General features: G+C 43.9%; 1 protein-coding gene across 3 annotated transcripts in view; it reads right to left on the bottom strand.

Annotated features, from left to right (window-relative positions):
• Positions 1–3,384: 3,384 nt before the first annotated feature.
• SLAIN1 (SLAIN motif family member 1) overlaps positions 3,385–22,139 on the bottom strand; it is a 58,907-nt gene continuing 40,152 nt past the window's right edge. For 2 of the 3 annotated variants that reach the window (XM_079778948.1, XM_079778950.1), the window contains 4 exons: positions 20,106–20,447; positions 11,089–11,244; positions 8,100–8,382; positions 3,385–4,466 (listed from right to left, as the gene is read on the bottom strand). In XM_079778948.1, the coding sequence (XP_079635074.1) occupies positions 4,391–4,466; positions 8,100–8,382; positions 11,089–11,244; positions 20,106–20,447 (857 nt within the window). In that variant the 3' untranslated portion in view covers positions 3,385–4,390. Of the gene's footprint in view, positions 4,467–5,795; positions 5,898–8,099; positions 8,383–11,088; positions 11,245–20,105; positions 20,448–22,139 lie in introns of those variants that run through there. The other variant, XM_079778949.1, reaches the window with a different exon arrangement.

A 22,139-nucleotide genomic window follows, 5' to 3' on the forward strand; every position in this document is an offset into this window, starting at 1 on the left:
ACACTGGGAGGAATTGACGTCCAGGCCAATTGGCTATGAGGATCAGCTGTGTCTATAATGGAAGAACTGCTGTGCTGGAGACACCCTTATGGGGCAGAGCTTGCTTCAGTGGGGCTTTGGTGCTCAGTGAGTCTGCCTCTTGAGTGTCACTTATGGATGTGAGGAGTTGAAATCTGGTGTTGTCTCACACTGACCACTGAAGCAAGTCCTGCCCCATAAGGCTGTCTCCAGCACAGCAGTTCTTCCATTATAGACACAGCTGGTCCTCACAGCCAATTGGACGTCAATTCCTCCCAGTGTACCAACAGCAATCAAGACTTAACTACAACAAGCCTGTGCTTGCACCTCCTTGGAGATCCAGGAGCCAGTGTACCTAGTGGTCATTGTGCCTCTTGAGTGTGTCACTTATGGATGTGAGGAGTTGAAATCTGGTGTCGTCTCACACTGACCACTAGGTACACTGGCTCCTGGATCTCCAAGGAGATGCAAGTCAGCTACTGTGTGAGGCCACCCAGCAGGAGCTACAGCAAGATCTGCGGACTTCTCCTCTTTGTTTGGGATTTGGAAATTTTGGAGCTCTCTGACCCAGCTGAAATTTGTTAGGTTAAGCTGCGAAAGGGCAGGCCATTCATATGCAAAAGCCATTGCGCACAGCTAGGATGGGTTTGTAAACTGGGTGGGGCAGGGTTTCGGGGAATCACCAGGACCTAACAAACAGTGATGGCTGCCAGTCTGCCATCTCTGTGTTTCCGCGTTTCTGCATCCCCGCATCCCATGCCCCAGCTCAGTAAACAATTCCTGCGAGCACCTCTGAGAGAAAGCCACCCTCACTTTCCGACCCAAGGGCAGACAGTCCAGTTTCTCCCCGTAGGACTTTGGGTCCCCAGAGTCTCGCTGGAAACTGGGATTCAGAGCAGTTGGGAGCTTGTATCTCCCTTCCAATTGGAAAAAACAGCGCACCCTGTCGCCATCCCAATTCACGTGCCTCCATACCTCTGCTTTCCCGCGTCTCTGCACCTCCTACCGTCTCAATGCGCTTTTTTCTTTCCTTCTAGTTGTAGAACTTCTACTCAGCCAGCTTTCCTGTGGTTCTGGGTGATAGTTTTGTCTTTTAGTTGTAGTTTTGGTGTGGTTGTGAGAGGCAGCACGTACAGGTGTATACCTTATGCTGCCATCTTGGTTTTCTATGTTGGGAGGGTTTTAATTACTGGTTCAAATTCTTTAGTAGTTATTAATCTGTTCAGATTTTGTTTCTTCCTCATTCAGCCTTGGAAGATTGTATGGTTCTAGGAATTTATCAGTTTTGGGGGGTTGTCCCATTTGTTGGTATATTATTGTTCATAGTATATTCTTATAATCCTTTGTCTTTCTGTGGTTTCTGCTGTCATTCCTTTTTAAAATTTATTGTTGAAAGTATTTCAGTTGTCCCCTTTTCTCTCCTGTGAACACCTCCACCCCATATTCACCCCACCCCCAGACCCTGTTGTCTGTGTCCATGGGTTATGCATATAAGTTATTTGGTTAATCTCTTCCTGCCATCCCTCACTGCCCCCCTTCCCTCTGAGATTCATCCGTCTGTTCCATGTCTCTGGATCTGTTTTGCTCATCAGTATATTCATTAGATTCCACGTATAAGTGAGATCATGTGATACTTATCTTTCTCTGACTGGCTTATTTCGCTTAACATCTGCTATCATTTCTATTTCATTTCTGATTTTATTTGGGCCCTCTCTCTTTTTTTCTTAACAAATCTGGATAAAGTTATCAATTTTGGTTATCTTATCAAAGACCAGCTCTTGGTTCCATTGATCTTTTCTATTGTTGTTGGTTTTTTTTTAGACTCTATTTGTTCTGATCTTTATTATTTCCTTCTTTCTACTCACTTTGGACTTTGTTCTTTTTATAGTTCCCTTAAGCATTAGATTATTTACTAGATATTTTTCTTGTTTCTAGAGGTAGGCCTGTATTGCTCCAAATTCACCTAGAGGGCTGGTTTAGTAGGTCTGGGGAGGGCTTGAGGATCTGAATTTCTAATAAATTCCCAGGAGAGGCTGATGCTGATGTGGGGATCACACTTTGAGAACCACTACCCTAAGGTATCCGTTGTATGCAACACTTTACATTTTAAATTCTCTCCTATGAACCTAGAATAATTGTTAAGTACCAACCTAGGGAAAATTGTGAAAATAGGTAAAAGAGGCTGTGAAAGCTTCAGGACTCACTCTGTCTCTTTGGCTCCAAGTCTTTGTTCAGGTGTCAACTCCTTAATGAGAGCTACCCTGATGACCCCACTATTAGTGTGATCTCTCCCCATCTCCATCTTCCTTTGATCTCCTTTTCTCTTTCTCTCCCATAGCACTTAGGACCTAACATACTGTAACTTACTTGTTTATGGTTTACTGTCTCTCCCCCCAATTAGACTGTAAAGTCTAAAATGCAGGGATTTTTGTTTTTTATTCTAAGGGCTGAACAGACTTTTTTTTAAATATAAATGAAACATGCAAATTGGATCCTTTAGTTTCCTCAGCAGAATATAAACTCACTTAAAAAAATATACTAACATAACTACACGTGTTCATAGGAAGAGAGCAGAGTGGGAAAAACAGACTTTTGAGATCAGGAACACCTGGGTTCAGAAGTTAGCTTCACTATTTCCTGGCTGATATGTACACAAGGTTCATGTCACATTTCTAGGGCTCAGTGTCTGTCTTTACTTTTAAACTTGTGATAACACTGATGATTGTTAGAATTAGACAAATGTATACAAAATATCTAGCACAGTCTTGTCACTAAAGAAGTGCGTATTGCATACCACTTCCCCCCTTGATACCTCTCCTCCTCTAGCTCACATTTCACTTAAAGTACAAGCTACTTTAAAGTCTGTCTGTTAATTTTAGATAGAATCCTATCTAAAGGCACATTTTTTTAAAATAAAAATCTCCAAGGACTTTAGGCAGAACTCTATTCTTAAACATTAAAACCCTTGCATCATCTTTCTATAACTGTACCTTCAGATGAAAAGTCTTCCAACAAATATTAAATATAATGTGGAATAATGATAATATTTTGCTGATACTGAGAAAGTATTTCAAGTTCAATCCCCACAAAGTATTAAAATCTCCCCTGATCATGTTCAGCCATAAATGTGTTTCTAGATAACAGGCTACTTGAGTTTTCTAGTAGCCCTTCTAAATGGGACTAAAACTAAACCTTACAAGTATTTTAGAGAAAGAAATCATTTTTACTAATGTGGATATCCTATCTACCTGCTTTAGCTATAAATGTCCTGCATGAGAACGTAGCAACAATGACCACATTCACGAATGTGATGAGATATATATATGGTAGTCATTCATTTATGCTGCACATTCATACATGACCTGATATTGCTGAAATAGTCTTTATTTCTGAACATTCCAAAACAGCAGTGTACACAGTAACAAATATTAAGTCATATACCATAAGAAAAGCATTCATTAGTGCAAATGGGTTTTGTAAAAGGTCTATCAAAAAGATTTATTTGCTTTAAAATGCATTCATTTCCAGAAGCATTGTTAATAAAACATTACAGTTTCATCCTCTGTAATAAAGTATTGAAAATCAGTGGTGGTATAGTAGCAAACATTGCCGGTATTAAGTGCAATGAGCTTGTGATGCCTTTATAAATATGAAACCCATGTGTGACAATAAATTAACAATGAAAAAGACAAGACCATTTAACTTGCTGTCTGGCTACCTCCTTGCAATGCTTCAGATTACACAGTGCTCATTCAACACAAAATTATGTCTCTGAAACTGTTTGGTGGATTTTTGCTGATATATCCTCAGAGTTAAAAAAAATAGTACCTTACCACAAAAATATTTTTATGGCACAAAATTTAAGTTGTTCCATAGTGGTTCACATAGGTGTAAAAAGAAATAGGCACAAAAAATAAAATTCCTGTAAACTATAAAAAAGTAAATTTCAAAGCATACATTGATCGAACATATTTGTAAATATGTAATGTATTAAAACACAGAACATGTAATGGGAAGATGTTTAGAACACGTAAGTAAATTGAACAAGTTACTTTAAAAACTCATATGGCAAAGAAAACATTAATGATACATCTCAATTCTCTCAAAAAGGTACGTAGCAGTTCTACAAAAACTTTCTAGATCTAAGTGTCGCAATACTGCAACCATGGATTTGAGAATGCTGCAGTATCTCAGGCAAATATTTAAGTGCAATAATAAGTCTCTGGTGATTGGTTCATTGAAAAACAATGCAGTAAGTACGTTAAAATGCAAAAGGGAAAGAATATCCTGACATCACTGTTACCCAGCCAGCTAGGTAATACAACCCTCATTTCCACTTCTTCCCCGTTCTTCAAGGGCACATAAAACTGCGTCAGTAGCAACCATCTCTCCAGTTTCCGTCCCTCAGCGTGCTGAGTGAAGACAGAGGCTTTGGAGGCTGAAGGAAGCTATAAAGGTAAGGAAAAGGAAACAGAGTGTGAATAACCCTCCAGGTCACGTTGCTTCCTTTCATCTGCTCCTCCAGTAGTGACAACCTGTCGGCACTCCCCCAAGTGAGCCTTGTGTTCCACACTCTGGAGCCTTGCAACATGCGCATCTGCTAGAAACCCAGTGATCACCACAGTGCTATGTCCTCTGTGTGGGCCTGAGTGAAAAATGATCAACACCCTTATGTATAAAACATACTTTAATCAGAAAGAAAAAGGTAAACTCAATAGAAAAATGGCCCCAAAACAAACAGTTACTTCATTGACTATAAACAGCAAATTAACATAAATTTTTAAAAGTATGTTTTTATTGACTTTTTATAGAGAGAGGGAGAGGGAGAAAGAAACATAGATGGGGTACCTCCCATATGCACCCCAATCAGGGACCCACAACCTGGGAATTGAACCCAAGACCTTTTGGTGCATGAGATGACATTCAACCAACTGAGCCACATTGGCCAGAGCATAACATGAAGAAATTTTAAACCTTATGGATAATCAGACATTTGCCTATCAGATTGGCAAAGAATTCCCAGTGTGTTCCAGTTTTGGAAAACAGACCCTCACAAATAGTCTGGTAGTGAAAACCTTTCCAGGTTAGGTTGGAGACAAACAGATGGTCCTATTCGTCTAGACAGTGTGTGTCAAATAACCTATGTACGTTCTATTCAGCCATAAGCACAACACAGCTCTGCACTCACTGGGGGAGAATTTATCTAACAAACATACACCAAAGTTATTTCTATCTGGGTAGTAGGATTCTCAGTCAGCCTTTATTTTCTGTGTTTTTCAATAGTTTCTGAATTTGTTTCTGACCTGAGCACCTATGACTTCTAGTCAGAAAATAAAAAAGCCAAACTATTTATACATACCAGTGCATAAAGAAAAATTACTTGTTTCCACATCCCTTTCAAACTTTTACTGACTCCCTCCCTCTCCTCCTTCATATATTTTTTTTTTTTTTTAATATATTTTATTGATTTTTCACAGAGAGGAAGAGAGAGGGATAGAGAGTTAGAAACATCGATGATAGAGAAACATCAATCAGCTGCCTCTTGCACAACCCCTACTGGGGATGTGCCCGCAACCAAGGTACATGCCCTTGACCGGAATCGAACCTGGGACCTTTCAGTCCGCAGGCCGACGCTCTATCCACTGAGCCAAACCGGTTTCGGCCATATATTCTTTTCTTATAAGAGTTGGCTAGCCCTAACCGGTTTGGCTCAGTGGACAGAGCTTCGGCCTGTGGACTCAAGGGTCCCAGGTTCGATTCCGGTCAAGGGCATGTACCTTGGTTGTGGGCACATACCCAGTGGGGTGTGTGTAGGAGGTGGCTGATTTATGTTTCTCTCTCATCGATGTTTCTAGCGGTCTATCCCTCTCCCTTCCTCTCTGTAAAAAAATCAATAAAATAAAAAAAATTAAAAAAAGAGTTGTCTACATTTGCTGCCTCCATTGTTTCATCTTCCAAGCTCTCCTCAACCCACTTTTATAGAATTTTTTTAACCGTAAAACACTCTAGGACAGTGGTTCTCAACCTTTCTAATGCCACGACCCTTTAATACAGTTCCTCATGTTGTGGTGACCCCCAACCATAAAATTATTTTTGTTGCTACTTCATAACTGTAATTTTGCTACTGTTAATGAATCATAATGTAAATATCTGTGTTTTCCGATGGTCTTAGGCTCAGCAGAGGTTCTCAACCTGTGGGTCGTGACCCACAGGTTGAGAACCGCTAGCAGGGTTGCCTAAGACCAGGGGTCCTCAAACTTTTTAAACAGGGGGCCAGTTCACTGTCCCTCAGACCGTTGGAGGGCTGGACTATAGTTTAAAAAAAACTATGAACAAACTTCTATGCACACTGCACATATCTTATTTTGAAGTAAAAAGCAAAACGGCAAAAACACCCGCATATGGCCCGCGGGCCGTAGTTTGAGGACGCCTGCCTAAGACCATTGGAAAACACAGATATTTACATTACGATTCATAACATAGCAAAATTACAGTTATGAAGTAGCAACGAAAATAATTTTATGGTTGGGGGTTACCACAACATGAGGAACTGTACTAAAGGGTCGCGGCATTAGAAAGGTTGAGAACCACTGCTCTAGGATATCTAAGTTCAAGAAGGGTACTTCATGACTATGAGCTCATCTAAAATGTGTCCTGCAAGTAATCTAGAATTGTGGAGTGGGGAGGACTGTTACCTGGACCACAATGAACTTACACAAGCTAACAAAACCCACTAATTATCACTAAGATGTTTTTTAAACCATGCATCTGATGGGAAGGTATATGTGTGCAAATGCATGTGTGCCTAACACATTTGGGCTCATTTTGATATAAAAATGGATTCATAAAACATTTGCAATCCTACTCTGTGCTGGACACACCCCTTGGCATTAGGGACATATAGCAATGAAGCAAAGATCAACTACCCCCTTTCAGAAAGCCTGCATTCTAGTGAGGAGAGTCAGACCACATTATAAACTAACTAGTGGCCCGGTGCACAAAATTCGTGCACATTAAAAGGGGATTAATTAGAGGAAATAATTTAATATTGCTATTTGCCCTTTCTCTATAATAGAAGTGTCAGAGATGAAAGAAAATTAGTAAAATGTATGTGAAAACCTTCCTCCTGTCAGAATCTGGGGCTCACCATGGGACCCAGAGTCAAGTCCCTGCCCACCCACATGCACCTCAAAATCAAGTGAGACCTAGACCTAGCCGGTCCCCCCACCATTGGGCTAGATCCAGACCCAGCCAGTCCCACCCTTGTCAAGCCCTGCCGGGTGTGGCCTGAGGGTCCCCCAGCCCAGACCAGGGCGGGGGGCGTGCCTTGAGGTCTCTGTCAAGCCCTGCCAGGTGGGGGACATGGCCTGAGATCCCCTGTCAAGGCCCACTGGATGGAGGGCACGGCCTGAGGTCCCCCGGGCTGGTGCTGGGGCAGGGGGAGCAGCCTGAGGTTCCCTAGCCCAGTACAAGGAAGGGAAGCGCACCTTGAGGTCCCCTGTCAAGCCCTGCCGGATGGAGGGCATGGCCTGAAGTCCCCTGTCAAGCCCCGTAGGGCGGGGGACACAGCCTGAGGTCCCCTGTCAAGCCCCACGGGGGAGGGGGAGAGTGTAGCCTCAGGTCCCTGCTGATTGCTCGTTAAGGCTCCTTATGGGAAATTGGTCTCAGCTGTGGATGCAGCCATTTTTGTGATGGAGTGATGGTCAATTAGCAAATTCCCTCTTTATTAGATAGGATAAGTGGAGTAGGAGAAGAAGGGAGAGAGAGGGAGGAGGCCCTGCAAACAACTTGGGGGAAGGAAAATGCAAGAGTTCTGGAGGTGGAGCTTTCCTGGTAAATTAAAGCAAACAGGGCACCAGGTTGAAGTGTTGAGGGAGGAAGGAAGAAGATGAGATCAGAGAGAGGAAGACCTGACCACACAGGGACACCCACACCCATCACTTTCCAGAGAAAGAGGGACACAAGTCAGGCCAAAGAGGTAGCCTGACTTCTGAGACCAAGAAAAAGGCAAGGTGCCAGGAGCAGCTTCTAATTTAAAGCTGCAAATGAAGTAACGTAGACCAGGGAACGAAGACTCTTACCTTCTGACAGGTTGTGCAATTTTGCTTCGAGGCAGGTTACTCCCATTTATTGCCAGTGAAGGTCTTGGAAGTGCACTGCGGCCCATTATCCCAGAAGTGCTGGCTTTGTTTGGTGTGGGGATTCCTGTGTTGGAATATAATTGTAAGCCATTGGATAAAGGCGTGTTACTGCTGCCTTGAACAGTTGGGCTCACGTAGGCTGTGGCTTTAAGAGGCTGTCGGACAGACACAGGGAAATGACCCACGCTGTGGATTCTGTGTTGAAGCTGTCCTGGTGATGGAACTGGAAGAGAAAATGATGTTCATATGAGACAAAATTTCTATCACTATCCAACTTAAGAAATGTTATATTTTTAAAAAGCCTATATTGTCTGAAAGATATATGTATATATAAAATGGAACTTTTAATATATGTCTATATAAAATGGAGTTTTTAATATATTATATATAATTGTATTGCATTATACAATGTTGCCAATTGCCAGAAGACTCTGTTAGTATTGGGAAATCCAATTATTGATTTTTTAGAGAAACATCGATTTGTTGTTCCACTTATTTATCCATTCATTGGTTGATTCTTGTATGTGCCCTGACCAAGGATCAAGCCTGCAACTGAGCTACCCAGCCGGGGCTAGAAAATTCTAATTCTTGACAAGAAAGTATTCTATTCTATCAATCAGCAACGTTTTTGAGTACCTAACTGTATTATATTATTACTAGAGGCCCGGTGCACGAAATTCATGCATGGGTAGGGTACCTAGGCCTGGCCGGTGATCGGGGCCAATCGGGTCCTTCTGGCTGCTAGCCAGGGCCTCCCTTCCCGGGCTGCCAGCTGGGACCACCCTTCGTTCCATGCTGCCCCCTGGTGGTCAGTGCATGTCACAGCGAGCAATCGAACTCCCATTCTCCCGGTCGAACTCCCAAGGGGACATTTTGCATATTAGCCTTTTATATATATAGACTAATATATTACTATATTCTAAGAATAACCTCCTTTTCTTTAACAATTTTGAGTTCTCACAGGACAATTTCTTCCTTGCTTGAAAGACATTAGAATTTCTTGATGGTTACTTTGAGGAGGATTTCATGAAAATACAAGGGACAATTTAGCTGTTATTATAGAAAGGAAGACAGAGGTGACATCAGTAAGTACAAAGTTCAGCTTATTACAGATATACTTCCTAAACAGTTTTCATCATGACATTTACGGTTTGTGGGGAGAATAAATTAGTTACTCTACATGAAGCCTTACAAGGCACCTGCATGTCATTACCACTCAGCGAGTGCTAGCTATTATTACCTTGATAAGGACAGCAAAATCTATAAAATGAAAAACCTCTCAGAGCAAGACTCTTAAAAGCTTCACTAATGTACTGGCCCAATAGTGCATATCATTTCACATTAAGAAACTGAACTGTTTGGCAGAAATTTTTTAATTTTATAATTCTTTTCTCCAAGGGAAAACTGAAGCACAAATTTAACAGAAATTTATGCACACAACTCAGCCTGTGGTTTGCTAACTTCTCCAGCCTTTGCTGCCTCATACTTACCATTCAGTTAAACAGGGACATACCCTATTTTCTAAAACATTTTAGCAGATTTTGAACTTAAGCATAGAATATACAATAAATATCTTTTTGAAATCAAAATAGGAGGAAAGCAAAAATAAAATGTCTATAAGTTTTATTTAATACTAGAGGCCCAGTGCACGAAATTCATGCATCGGGGGAAAGGGGGGTCTCTCAGCCCGGCCTGCACCCTCTCGCAATCCAGGACCCCGCAGGGCATGTCCGACTGCCAGTTTAGGCCCGATCCCTCCTAAATTGGCAGTCAGACATCCCTCTCACAATCCAGGACCGCTGGCTTCTAACCGCTCACCTGCCTGCCTGCCTGCCTGCCCCTAACCATTCTGCCTGCCTGCCTGACCACCCCTAACCACTCACCTGCCTGCCTGATCACCCCTAACCACTCGCCTGCCTGCCTGATTGCCCCTAACTGCTCTCCTGCCTGCCTGATCACCCCTAACCACCTCTGCCTTGGCCCCTGTGGCTTCATCGGAAGGACATCCGAAATGAAGTCCGGAAGGTTGTTCGGCTGTCCGGTCTAATTAGCATATTACGCTTTTATTATTATAGATCTCTTGAAAATATTTTCTTAAATTAGTTTTTCTCAAGTATATAGTAGGTGAATTCTATATCCAGGAGTGTTGATGTATGTGTATAGTAGTCAAATTCAACAAAAAAATAAGGTCTATGTAAAATTCTGCTATAGTTTTGTTCCCATCAAGTTTTTGGGACACAGTAATCTTTTGTTGGTTGACAAATCATCTCCAGGCCTCCAGGTTTGGGCATATCAATACTACGACTGAGTCTGCTTCCCAGGGGTCAGACTTAACCCCAACTACCTATATAGACCACATGAGCAGGAATGGGGGTGTGGGCACCTGGAACCACCACATCCCCACAAAAAGTAAAAATATGAACAACAGACTGAACACTCATTACTCTGTTTGTTGCTGAGGAAAACACAGAATGACAGACTGTGTGGTAAGATGAAATGAAGTAGACAAATAAAACTTCATTGCGAGGGGGTGGGGGGGTGGGGGGAACTGTGGGGTAGTGAAAAACAACACCAAAGTAACAGCTAGGCAGAAATGGTATGCTTTCTTCAGAGTAAAGGTATCAAGTAGACAGAAAGATGCAGATCTATAAAGAAAACAGATTTTGTGTGATAAGTACACCATTTAGTACGAAATTAATCACCATTTAGTGCTTCTGCTGCTATCCTTGGATATGAAGGATTACATATAATTGGTGTCATAGGCACTGATAAAAATACTACTTAATTTTATCGGTGGGGAAAAAAAGTTACAAGATAAGGGGAAAATTGTTTCTGAGAGGAAAAACAAGAAATGGAAGAGTAAGATATTTGCTTAATGGTGTTATGACTAACTAAAAATTACAAAAAATTTAAGAATTGATATACTTACTACAAGACTGTATTCTTGAAAGCCCATTTCCAGCTCCATGCAAGCTTGAGTCAAAGCTCTGACTATTTCGCACGGTGACTGGAGAACTCACATTGCTACTAACACCCGTTGTGCTTGGCATCCGAGCTAGATTAGGCATACTTCTTCGGAGCTTGTCTAGAAGAGAAAAAATTTTTACCGAGTTAAAAATCACAAACATAAATGCCTACTAAATACTAGTTTTCAAAAGTAAGTACACATATAAATCATATTTTGTTCAAAAATAAAATTATTATGTTCATTAAAAAGCTAATGGAATTAACCTTCTGTATAGGAATACACACTCAACGTCTCCAGAAAGGTTGCACCAAATAGACTGCTAAAAGAACATGAGTTCTATAAAAAGTAGGGATTAGTCAAGCCCTGGATGGTTTTGGCTCAGTGGATACAGCATTGGCCTGCAGACTGGAGGGTCCTGGGTTCGATTCCAGTCAAGGGCACATGCTCGGGTTGTGGACTTGATCCCCAGTGGGGAGCGTGCAGGAGGTAGCTGATCAATGATTCTCTCTCATCACTTATGTTTCTATCTCTCTCCCCCTCTCTCTTCCTCTCTGAAATCAATAAAAAAAAAAAAAAAGTAGGGATTAGTCAATGATATATTTGTTCACATACATTAAGTGAATAAAACTGTATCAAAGTGAGGTTAGAAAATAATCTTATAGCCATTTAGCTTTAAAAACATACTAGAAATTGTTAATGAAAACCTAGAAGAGTGAAAACCAGCACTGGATCTTTTGCTAGCATATCAAAATAGAAATTACTAAAATTCAAACTTGAGATGTTTTGAGAAATCCACTGATCACATCAACGTGACCATATAACTTCTAAAAAGTTTTAATTATCAAGAGTATGCCACCAAACGTTTGGAGGCTTTAAAAAGAACATGCTTCCATTTCTTTCTCCTTGGAATGTACATCTTCTACTACTTAGGGGCAGCAGAGTCAGGCACGGGTCTCAGTGTTGCTGAGAAGCTTCAAGATGGCAACTCTACAAGTTAGTTTTCTCTTTAATAATACCTCCTTCCCTGCCCCCCCCCCAAAAAAAAACACACACACAACCACTAAAATACATATATCAGGTCACTTGAGCTTAGAAAAGAAAGGATATCCTATATAATAAAAGCATAATATGCAAATCGACCGAATGGTGGAACGACCAGTCGGCGGGGGGCAGGGCCAGCAAGCAGGTGGCGCCAGGCCAGCCAAGGCGTGTGCCAGCGGGCAGAGGGAGGGAATGGCGATGGGGGCGGGGGGGGGCGGCGTCCAGTGGTGGTGGAGAGGCAATGGGGGGGCCGGCACCATCCCCTGATCGGCGTGTCCTGTCACCTCCTGCAGAGGGAGGCGAGACTGTGACTTAGGCCCGCTCCCCAGTAGGACATCCCTACATCCCCTGAGGACTCCCAGACTGTGAGAGGGTTCAGGCTGGGCTGAGGGATCCCCCCAACCCAGTGCATAAATTTTCGTGCACTGGGCCTTTAGTGTTTAAATACTAAGCCAAAACTCATTAAGTACAAAACTGGATTCATTTCTTTCTGCTTCACACAGGGCCTTTCCACATTACTTAGATCTGTTGATTGTATGCCCTATCTGGAAAGTCACCTAATCTAGAAATCTGGAGAATCTCCTAAGATTTGCCTCCCTTCTTCACCCTTGATTCCAAGTCCTCAAAAGTCTCCCTCATAAATATTTAATGAATCTTCATTACTATCACCTGGTTTGGACCTCATTATCACTGTGTTTTTTTTTTCATCCTCACTGGAGGATATGGTTTTTGAACATATTAATGACTAGCATGAAAAAGTGAGTCTCTATCAATACAAGAGTAAATTACTTTGACTAAGCAGCAGAGAGGTACAGGGAAATAATTATATGTTACTAGAGGCCTGGTGCACGAAATTCGTGCACAGGGGAGTGTGTCCCTCAGCTCAGCCTGCACCCTCTCCAATTTGGGACCCCTTTAGGGATGTCCGACTGCCTGTTTAGGCCCAATCCGGTGGGATCAGGCCTAAACGGGCAGTCAGACATCCCTCTCACAATCCAGGACTGCTGGCTCCCAACCGCTCGCCTGCCTGGCAGCCTGATCACCCCTAACCACACCCCTGCCAGCCTGATTGATGCCTAACTGCTCCCCTGCCGGCCCAATTTCCCCTGCCATCTCCTGCCAGCCTGGTTACCCCTAACTGCCCTCCCCTGCCAGCCTGGTAGCCCCTAACTGTCCTCTTCTGCAAGCCTGGTCGCCTCACCTGCTGGCCCGGTAACCCCTAACTGCCCTCCCATGCCAGCCTGGTCGCCCCTAACTGCCCTCCCCTGCTGGCCTGGTCACTCCCAACTGCCCTCCCCTGGAGGCCTGGTCGCCCCTAACTGTCCTCCCCTGCAGTCCTGGTCACCCCTAACTGCCCTCCCCTGCCAGCCTGGTTGCCCCTAACTGCCCTGCCCTGCCAGCATGGTCGCCCCTAACTGCCCTCCCCTGCAGTCCTGGTCCCTGCCAACTGCCCTCCCCTGCCGGCCTGGTTGCCCCTAACTGCTCTCCCCTGCAGGCCTGGTCCCCCCCAACTGCCCTCCCCTGCAAGCCTGGTCCCCCCCACTTCCCTCCCCTGCAGGCCTGCCCCCCCCCCAACTGCCCTCCCCTACAGACCTGGTCCCTCCCAACTGCCCTCCCCTGCAGGCCTGGTCCCCCCCAACTGCCCTCCCCTGCAGGGCATCTTGTGGTGGCCTTCTTGTGTCCACATGGGGGCAGCCATCTTTGACCACATGGGGGCGGCCATCTTGTGTGTTGGAGTGATGGTCAATTTGCATATTACTCTTTTATTAGATAGGAATATTTAGAAAATGAGTTGAGTTTCATGTTTATTAATTTTCCAACTCTTTACTATAAAAGTTTTCATATATATATATACACACACACACACAGTTGTAAAGTAGTATCAAAAACATCTGTATCTTTTTCATCTAGATGTACTAGTTTTCATTTTGTCACATTTACTAGTAATTCTTCTCCATATATTATGTATATACTAGTGGCCCGGTGCACAAAATTCATGCACGGGGGGGGGGGTTCTCAGCCCTGCCTGCACCCTCTCCAATCTGGGACCCCTCGAAGGATGTCCTACTGCCGGTTTACAGGGATCGGGCCTAAACCAGCAGTTGGACATCCTTCTCACAATCCGGGACTGCTGGCTCACCTGCCTGCCTGCCTTTCTGATTGCCCCTAACCACTCTGCCTGCGGGCCTGCTCACCCCCAACTGCCCCCCCTTCTGGCCTGCTCACTCCAAACTGCCCCCCCCTGCTGTCCTGATTACCTCCAACTGACCCCCAGTGACGGCTGCTCACCCCCAACTGGCCCCCCTGCTGGTCTGCTTACCCCCAATGGCCCCTCCCATCCCATCCTGGCTTGATCACCCCCTGGCGACCCAAGGTCTCAGACCCTTCTTTTTTTTTTTCTTTTTTTTTTTTCAGCACCTCCCTGAGCAGAGGCCAGGGCCAGCTGGAAGTAAGTATCTAGGATTTATTTATCTTCTATAATTGAAACTTTGTAGCCTTGAGTGGAGGCCAGGGCCGGCGGGAAGCTTGGCTTCCTCCATTGCCGGGGCAACCCAAGCCTCCTGCTTGCTCCAGCTCCATGGCCGGCCGCTATCTTGGTTGGGTTAATTTGCATACTTGCTCCTGATTGGCTGGTGGGCGTGGTTTGGCATAGCGGAGTGATGGTTGATTTGCATGTTTCTCTTTTATTAGTGTAGATTGTTTGCTATTGTTAAGCAACATAAAAGCTGCATACCTCCTGACACTTTAACCCTAAATATCCTCTCTGTTTTCATACGACACTGTGACTTTCATTAAGCACATAAAATACATTGTGTTCCTGATATTATGAGCTTTAATAAATGAGTCACTATGACATTCTTTAGCTGCCACTGTTTATTTTAAATTTGAAATCTGGAGGTACTCAGGTAATTTGAAATCTAGGTAAGGCCTAATAAGAAAGTTCTATAGAATCACAATACTGTCATGACATGTAAAAAATTGATAATCTATACTAATAAAAGAGTAATATGCTAATTAGACTGGGAGACCTTCCGGACATCCTTCCGGACAAAGCCAGGGGCTTGGCCAGCCTGCAAACCACCCCCAAACGGCCCTCAGCCCCTCACCCAGTCTGGCCACGCCTCCCAGAAGGCCCCCCCACCCCTATAGGGGTGTGGCCAGTCTGCAAACCACCCTAGCCCCTCGCCCAGGCCGGCACCGCCCCCAGTGGGGACCCCCACCCTGATCTGGGACCCCCTTCAGGACAGACCAGCCGGCCCCCACCCGTGCAACAGGCCTCTATCTATACTAATAAAAGGGTAATATGCTAATTAGACCGGGAGACCTTCCAGAGGTCCTTCCAGAAAAAGCCATGGTGGCAGGGCCAAGGCAGAGGCGATTAGGGGCAATCAGGCCAGGAGGGGAGGGCAGTTGGGGGTGATCAGGCCAGCCGTGGGGGGGGGGGCAGTTGGGGGCGAGCAGGCTGGCAGAGGGCAGCAGTTGGGGGCGAGCAGGCTGGTGGGGGGGCAGTTGGTGGTGAGCAGGCCAGCAAGGGAGGGCAGTTGGGGGCAAGAAGGCCAGTGGGGGGGCAGTTGGGGACAAGCAGGCCGGCAGGCAGAGTGGTTAGGGGCAATCAAGCAGGCAGGCAGGTGAGCGGTTAGGAGCCAGTGGTCCCAGGTTGCGAGAGGGATGTCCCCCGAGGGGTCCCAGATTGGAGAGGGTACAGGCCGGGCTGAGGGACACCCTGTCCCCCGTGCACAAATTTTGTGCACCAGGCCACTAGTAGTTTATAATAATCCATACACAACAATTTCCAGGCCTCTCAAGAATGTCTTCCATAATCTTTTCCTCCTAAACCACACAATCCAATCAAGGCTCACACATTAGACTTGGTCCTTATACCTGTTATCTCTGTTAATACAGATGTATCAGTCTTTAAAACCTATCTTTACTCATTTAAGTTTCAAGTCAGTTTCACAAAGACTTAAATCTGAAATACAATCTTAAAAATAAAGGCTGTCAAGTGTAAATATTTAAAACATTACTCCTTTGGAACTAAGCTGTGATCTCCAAGTTGTGTCTGGGACCATCTGGAAATGAAGGTACCTTTTCCTGTCAAACAATGTGGAATATATTAGTGGCCATGTTTACTTTTGTTACCGACTGATGGGGACCATTTGCCTGCACACATCAAAGCCCAATAAAATATGAACATGAGATGCAGCCAAGAAAGTAAGAATTTGCCCTGGCCGGGTAGCTCAGTTGGTTAGAGCATTGACTCGATATGCCAAGGCTGCAGGTTCAATCCCAGGTAAGGGGACTTATAAGAATCAACAGCTTGATATCTGGTATTGAGATTCCTCCTACTTTGTTCTTCTTTCTCAGGATTGCTGCAGCTATTCGGGTTCTTTTTTTATTCCAGATGAATTTTTGGAGAGTTTGCTCCAGATCTTTGAAGTATGCCATTGGTATTTTAATGGGGAGTGCACTGAATCTATAGATTGCTTTGGGTAGTATGGACATTTTAATGATTTGATTCTACTAATCCATGAACACAGTATGTTCTTCCATCTGTTTATGTCTTCTTCTATCTCTTTTCTCAGTGTCCTGTAGTTTTCCGAGTACAGGTCTTTTATCTCCTTAGATAAGTTTATTCCTAGGTATCTTAATTTTTTTGGTGCAATGGTAAATGGGATTTTTTTAAATCTCTCTTTCTGTAAGTTCACTATTGGTGTATAAAAATGCCATAGATTTCTTGGCATGAATTTTGTATCCTGCTACATTGCCGAATTCATTTATTAAATCTAATAATTTTTTGATTGAGTCTTTAGGGTTTTCTATATACTGTATCATGTCATCTGCAAATATTAAAAAAACTGTGGTACATCTATACAATGGAATACTACGCTGCTGTAAAAAAGAAGAAATTCTCACCATTTGTAACAGCATGGATGGAACTGGAGAGCATTATGCTAAGCGAAATAAGCCAGTCAGAGAAAGATAAATATCACATGATCTCACTCATTTGTGGAATATAATGAACAACATAAAATGATGAACAAAAACAGATCTAGAGACAGAGAAACACTGATCAGACCATCAAACCTCAGAGGGAAGGTAGGGAAGGGTGGGGGGAAGGGGGAGAGATCAACCAAAGGACTTGTATGCATGCATGTAAGCCTAATCAATGGACACAGACACCAGGGAGGTGAGGGCATGAGTGGGGGGTGGGAGGGCAATGGGGAGATAAAGACACATATGTAATACCTTAATCAATAAAGAAAAAAGAATCAACTGATGAATACGTAAATAAGTAGAACAAATCAATGCTTCTCTCTCTCTCTCTCTCTCCATCTCCCCACTCCTCTTCCCTCCTCAAATCAATTTTTTTTAAAGAAGAAAGGATTTTTTAAGGAGATGGTGCCATGCCCGGAGTCACAGCTCATGCTCAAAGACCTGGCTCCCAATGGCTTCCAGGAAATGGATTACACAGGGAAAATCATTAGTCATGGTGACTAATGGAATTTGGGTCGTGGTTTCCACTGATGGGCTGGCACTAGGGTAGGGATAGTTGATCATTGCAACTGGTCCTAATGTCAGCCATGGCATCGCTTCGTCTGGTTTCACAAGGATGCAGTCAAGGGGGGTCATTCGGGAGCTGAAACACAACTAGATGTTATCTCTAGTTTGACCAGAACTCTGTCCTTGTGGTCAACAGACCCGAGGCTTTGTTCCTAGGACTACTGGACGCTGACCAGAACCTCATGGTCCTGAGGGCTTAATGACTAAGCAAGGGAGAGGGAGGTGGGTGAGTCTGGGCACTAGGTGAGGCCAGTTTGAGTCAAAGGGGAAAAATCAAAATAAAGGGCAGATGAAAGAAAATAAGATTCCTGTGTGGTTACACTTTAATATTCAAGGAATCAAAAATAATGTTCTATCTTCACAAGAAACCAGCAATTTATCCTCAAGGACTAAGATGCAGCAGGAAGCTGGAGGAACAGACCAAGGCAAGATTTCACATGAGTTTTCTCACAGGAAAGGAGCAGCAAAACTCACCACTCTGCAATAAAGACTAAAGAACCAGGGGATAAAGAAAAGACTCAGTTACCACCAACAGTCAATGGGGTCCAGGGAGATCCTCCGGCTAAGAGTGATTATGTCAGCATGCTACCAATAACCCCTGCTGTGTCCTACAAATTCTGCAAGATTTAGTCATGTTTCCTAATTGATAAATTACTCTAAAAAGGCTTATTTCAATTCTATGATCCCTAGAAATATTCCAACAACCTTTAAGAGCCATCTCTTTTGAACCTAGACCGTGTAGGTAGGTGCTATAGAAGCAATAAATGTAAATAACACATTTCTGGTTTATTTTTTATTATTTTTTAAGGCATCAATGATTTAACAATTATTTTCTCCTATTTATATTATTTTGGTATTTTAGAAAAATATTTGATGGATTAGTTTCAAAGTTACCATTCTCATTTCACAATTGTGTTCCGATAATATTCCCTGGTAACACATGAAGGTTCTGATACTGGATCCCATTTTCTTTTGTAGGAAACCATGCAACTACCACAGCCGGACGCGGAGCTGTGATATGGCGCCACTTTCCTAACAGGAGTCACACAGCACAGGTTCGGGGAAACCTAATCCTGCTCATAATGGTGTTTAACGTAAGTCAAAACCCCTTTTCCAAGGTGAGACAATGATCCCATTCGACAGTACTAATCAAGATACAGAGCCAGCATCTGCTTGACAACTAGGATATGATGTTCACAGAAACTTGACAAAAAACTCTTCAGAGAAACAATGCAAGGTGCCCTCCCCCTCAATTGTAAAATAAGGCTATGACTTTCATTAAACATATGGCATATACTGTCTTTCTGATATTATGAGCTTTTATAAACTAGCCACTATGACACTCTTTAGCTGCCACTGTTTTCTTTTAAATCTGAAGGTACAAAACAGAGAAATTAGGACTAATATTTTCCAATTATCTCTTAATTAGCATTAATGACACAAGTACACAGAAAGAAAAGGTAAGAAGTAAAAACATGGTAACAGATGACCACAAATATAATTTGTATTTGGCTTTGCAATATTATAAAATTACCTGCTTGAGCACTTCTGGCTTCAGCTTTGAGAAACGGTGCTTTATAATTAAATGCTATACCTGTATAAATATGGCTTGTTTCTCCATAGTACACAGACCTGCGTGTGAGTGATTATTAGTACAGAAAACATACCGTAAGGCTTAGAACATTACAGTTGTTCTCCCTATCATTTGTTGGAAGTCAAGGAGTGTAACTCCTGAGAGTGGAAAAGGAAGACAAATGAAGAGGCAGACAGAAAACCACACAAGAGAATGACACATATTCCAACCCACCACGTTGACATTAGGGCTAATCAGCTTCCAATACCATGCCAAAGATCAGCCTCCATTTTCCTACTGCTACACAGATCCCAATTCTAGATGTCAGGATCGGAGGGAAAGACATATTCCAACTTCCCAGTAACCTGGATGTGACAAGCAGCATCCTCTCCAAGCATCATCGTGCACTAACCATCCACCACTCTGTGCTAGAAACAGGCAGGAGGAGGCTGGAGGTTGTGGGAAAGGTGAGGGAGGGTAACTCAGTGCCTCGGGCTCCATGGAGATCCACTACGAGCTCCTCAACTGGCACAACCCTGCCCATCCCACAGCTGAACTGGCAACAGCAAAAAGATGCTCCCGTTTATGGCCCATTCTGTGCCAGCTACATTGCGGTGGTGTTCTTGAAGCCCCAGGTCTATAAATCTGGGACATGTAATCAGAAGCCGGCCAATTACAGATTCGAATTTAGACCAAACTGATAAGGTCTTGATAATGTACTTAATAAAGCTGGGAAATGTTTACATTGACTTTAAAACCATTTCTTCAGCCCACCACATACCAAAAGGGTATCATAACCTACCTCCATTGGTCCTATTTGGTTGCTGATCTGGAGTTTGGGCTTGAGGTGAGTAACACTGTTGCTGCTGGTAACTATTTGAAGGGAAATACTGGGAACTGGGGCTCCTCCTACATTCCCGAATGCTGGAGAAAGTCTGTGAATGGGGGATTCCTCTTTGGAAAGGTGAACATCTTGGAAGACGGGGCTGAGGTGGTGGCAAATGGTCAAATTCTTCCTCATCCTCTAAACTGAATCGATCATATTCTTGATCACTACATGTCCCTTTCTTTCCTGAACTCAATGACACACTGGAACTGTGTCTTGACACGGATGCTGACGTGGAAGCATAATCTTGCCTGAGACCTAAAAAATAATAAGAAATAGTATTATCATTAGAGACATTTCAATCTAGCAAAAATTAAGTTCAAATATTAGAGGAAATTTTGTGCCAAATGATTCAGAGACCCATTATCTTGTTCTTAGTTTATTAAAATACTAGAGGCACAATGCACGAAATTCTTACACAGGGATGGGGGTATGTACCTCAGCCCGGCCTGAGCCCTCTCACAATCCGGGACCCCTCGGGAGAAGTCTGACTGCCGGTTTAGGCCTGACTAGCAGTCCGGCAGTCGGACATCCCTCTCGCAATCCAGGATCCCTGGCTCCTATCTGCCCGCCTGCTCGCTCCTTACCACTTGGTTTTCCACTCCTTACTGCTGCCGTGGAGGCGGGAGAGCATCCTGCCACCGGCACTGCGCTCACCAGCTGTGAGCCCAGCTTCTGGCTGAGTGGCGCTCCAGCTGTGGAAGCGCACTGACCACCAGGAGGCAGCTCCTGCATTCAGCATCTGCCCCCTGGTGGTCAGTGTGCATCATAGTGACCAGTCATTCTCGTCGTTCTGCCATAACAGTCACTGGGCTTTTATTATATAGACTAGAGGCCCGGTGCACAAAATTTGTACACGGGGGTGTTTGTCCCTCAGCCCAGGCGGCACCCTCTCCAATCCAGGACTGCTGGCTCCCAACTGCTCGCCTGCCTGCCTTCCTGATTGCCCCTAACCCCTTCTGCCTGCCAGCCTGATCACCCCCTAAACACTCCCCTGCCAGCCTGATTGATGCCTAACTGCTCCCCTGCCAGCCTGTTTGCCCCTACCTGCCCTCCCCTGCAGGCCTGGTCCCCCCCCAACTGCTCTCCCCTGCAGGCCTGGGTCTCCCCCAACTGCCCTTCCCTGCAGGTCCGGTCGCCCCCAACTTCCCTCCTCTGCCGGCCTGGTCACCCCTAACTGCCCTCCCCTGCAGGCTAGATCGCCCACAACTGCCCTCCCTTGCAGGCCTGGTCCCTCCCAACTGCCCTTCCCTGCTGTCCATCTTATGGCAGCCATCTTGTGTCCACATGGGGGCAGCCACCTTGTGTTGGAGTGATGGTCAATTTGCATATTACTCTTTTATTAGAAAGGATTAGACTATTTTGTTTTGCAAAACGATTGCCACAATTGCAGTGAAAATTAAATATAGTACCTACTGCTATAATTTATCCATCAATGTCTGTCAATTTCCCCAAATGATCCCTTCTGAACTCCAGAGATAGTTAGAAAGGCTGCTTAGGAAATAGTATTCATCATCATTATAAATTGTTTGCTATGAGTTAGGCAATTAATCAAATCTCTGCCCAAGCAGGAACTCCTCCTGCTCCCCACCCCAACTCTCAAATCAGCGCAAAGTTCAAAACCTGTGGTACAAGTATGTATTTTCTAACAAGGTCGCCTCTCGTTCATTCTTTTTGTTCTTTTTCGAAGCATAGTGACATTTCAATATCGCAATGGTTTGAGGTCATCCTAAAAGATAACTATCTTAAAATAGTGAACTTAAGTTTCTTAACTTCTGAAAATTGACATCTAATCTTTTAGCCATATGGATGTAGAGTTAGTGTTAGTTTACTGTTACTAAATAATGACCAAAAATAATCACTTTTCCCTCAAAATGTACCTTATTAAATCCTGCATAAGCATTACCATGTTTCTCATAGTAGCCTTGACTGATTCTGAAACCAGGAAAC

Source organism: Cnephaeus nilssonii (assembly GCF_951640355.1).
Source record: "Cnephaeus nilssonii genome assembly, chromosome: 8".
In the NCBI taxonomy this organism is placed as follows: domain Eukaryota; kingdom Metazoa; phylum Chordata; class Mammalia; order Chiroptera; family Vespertilionidae; genus Cnephaeus; species Cnephaeus nilssonii.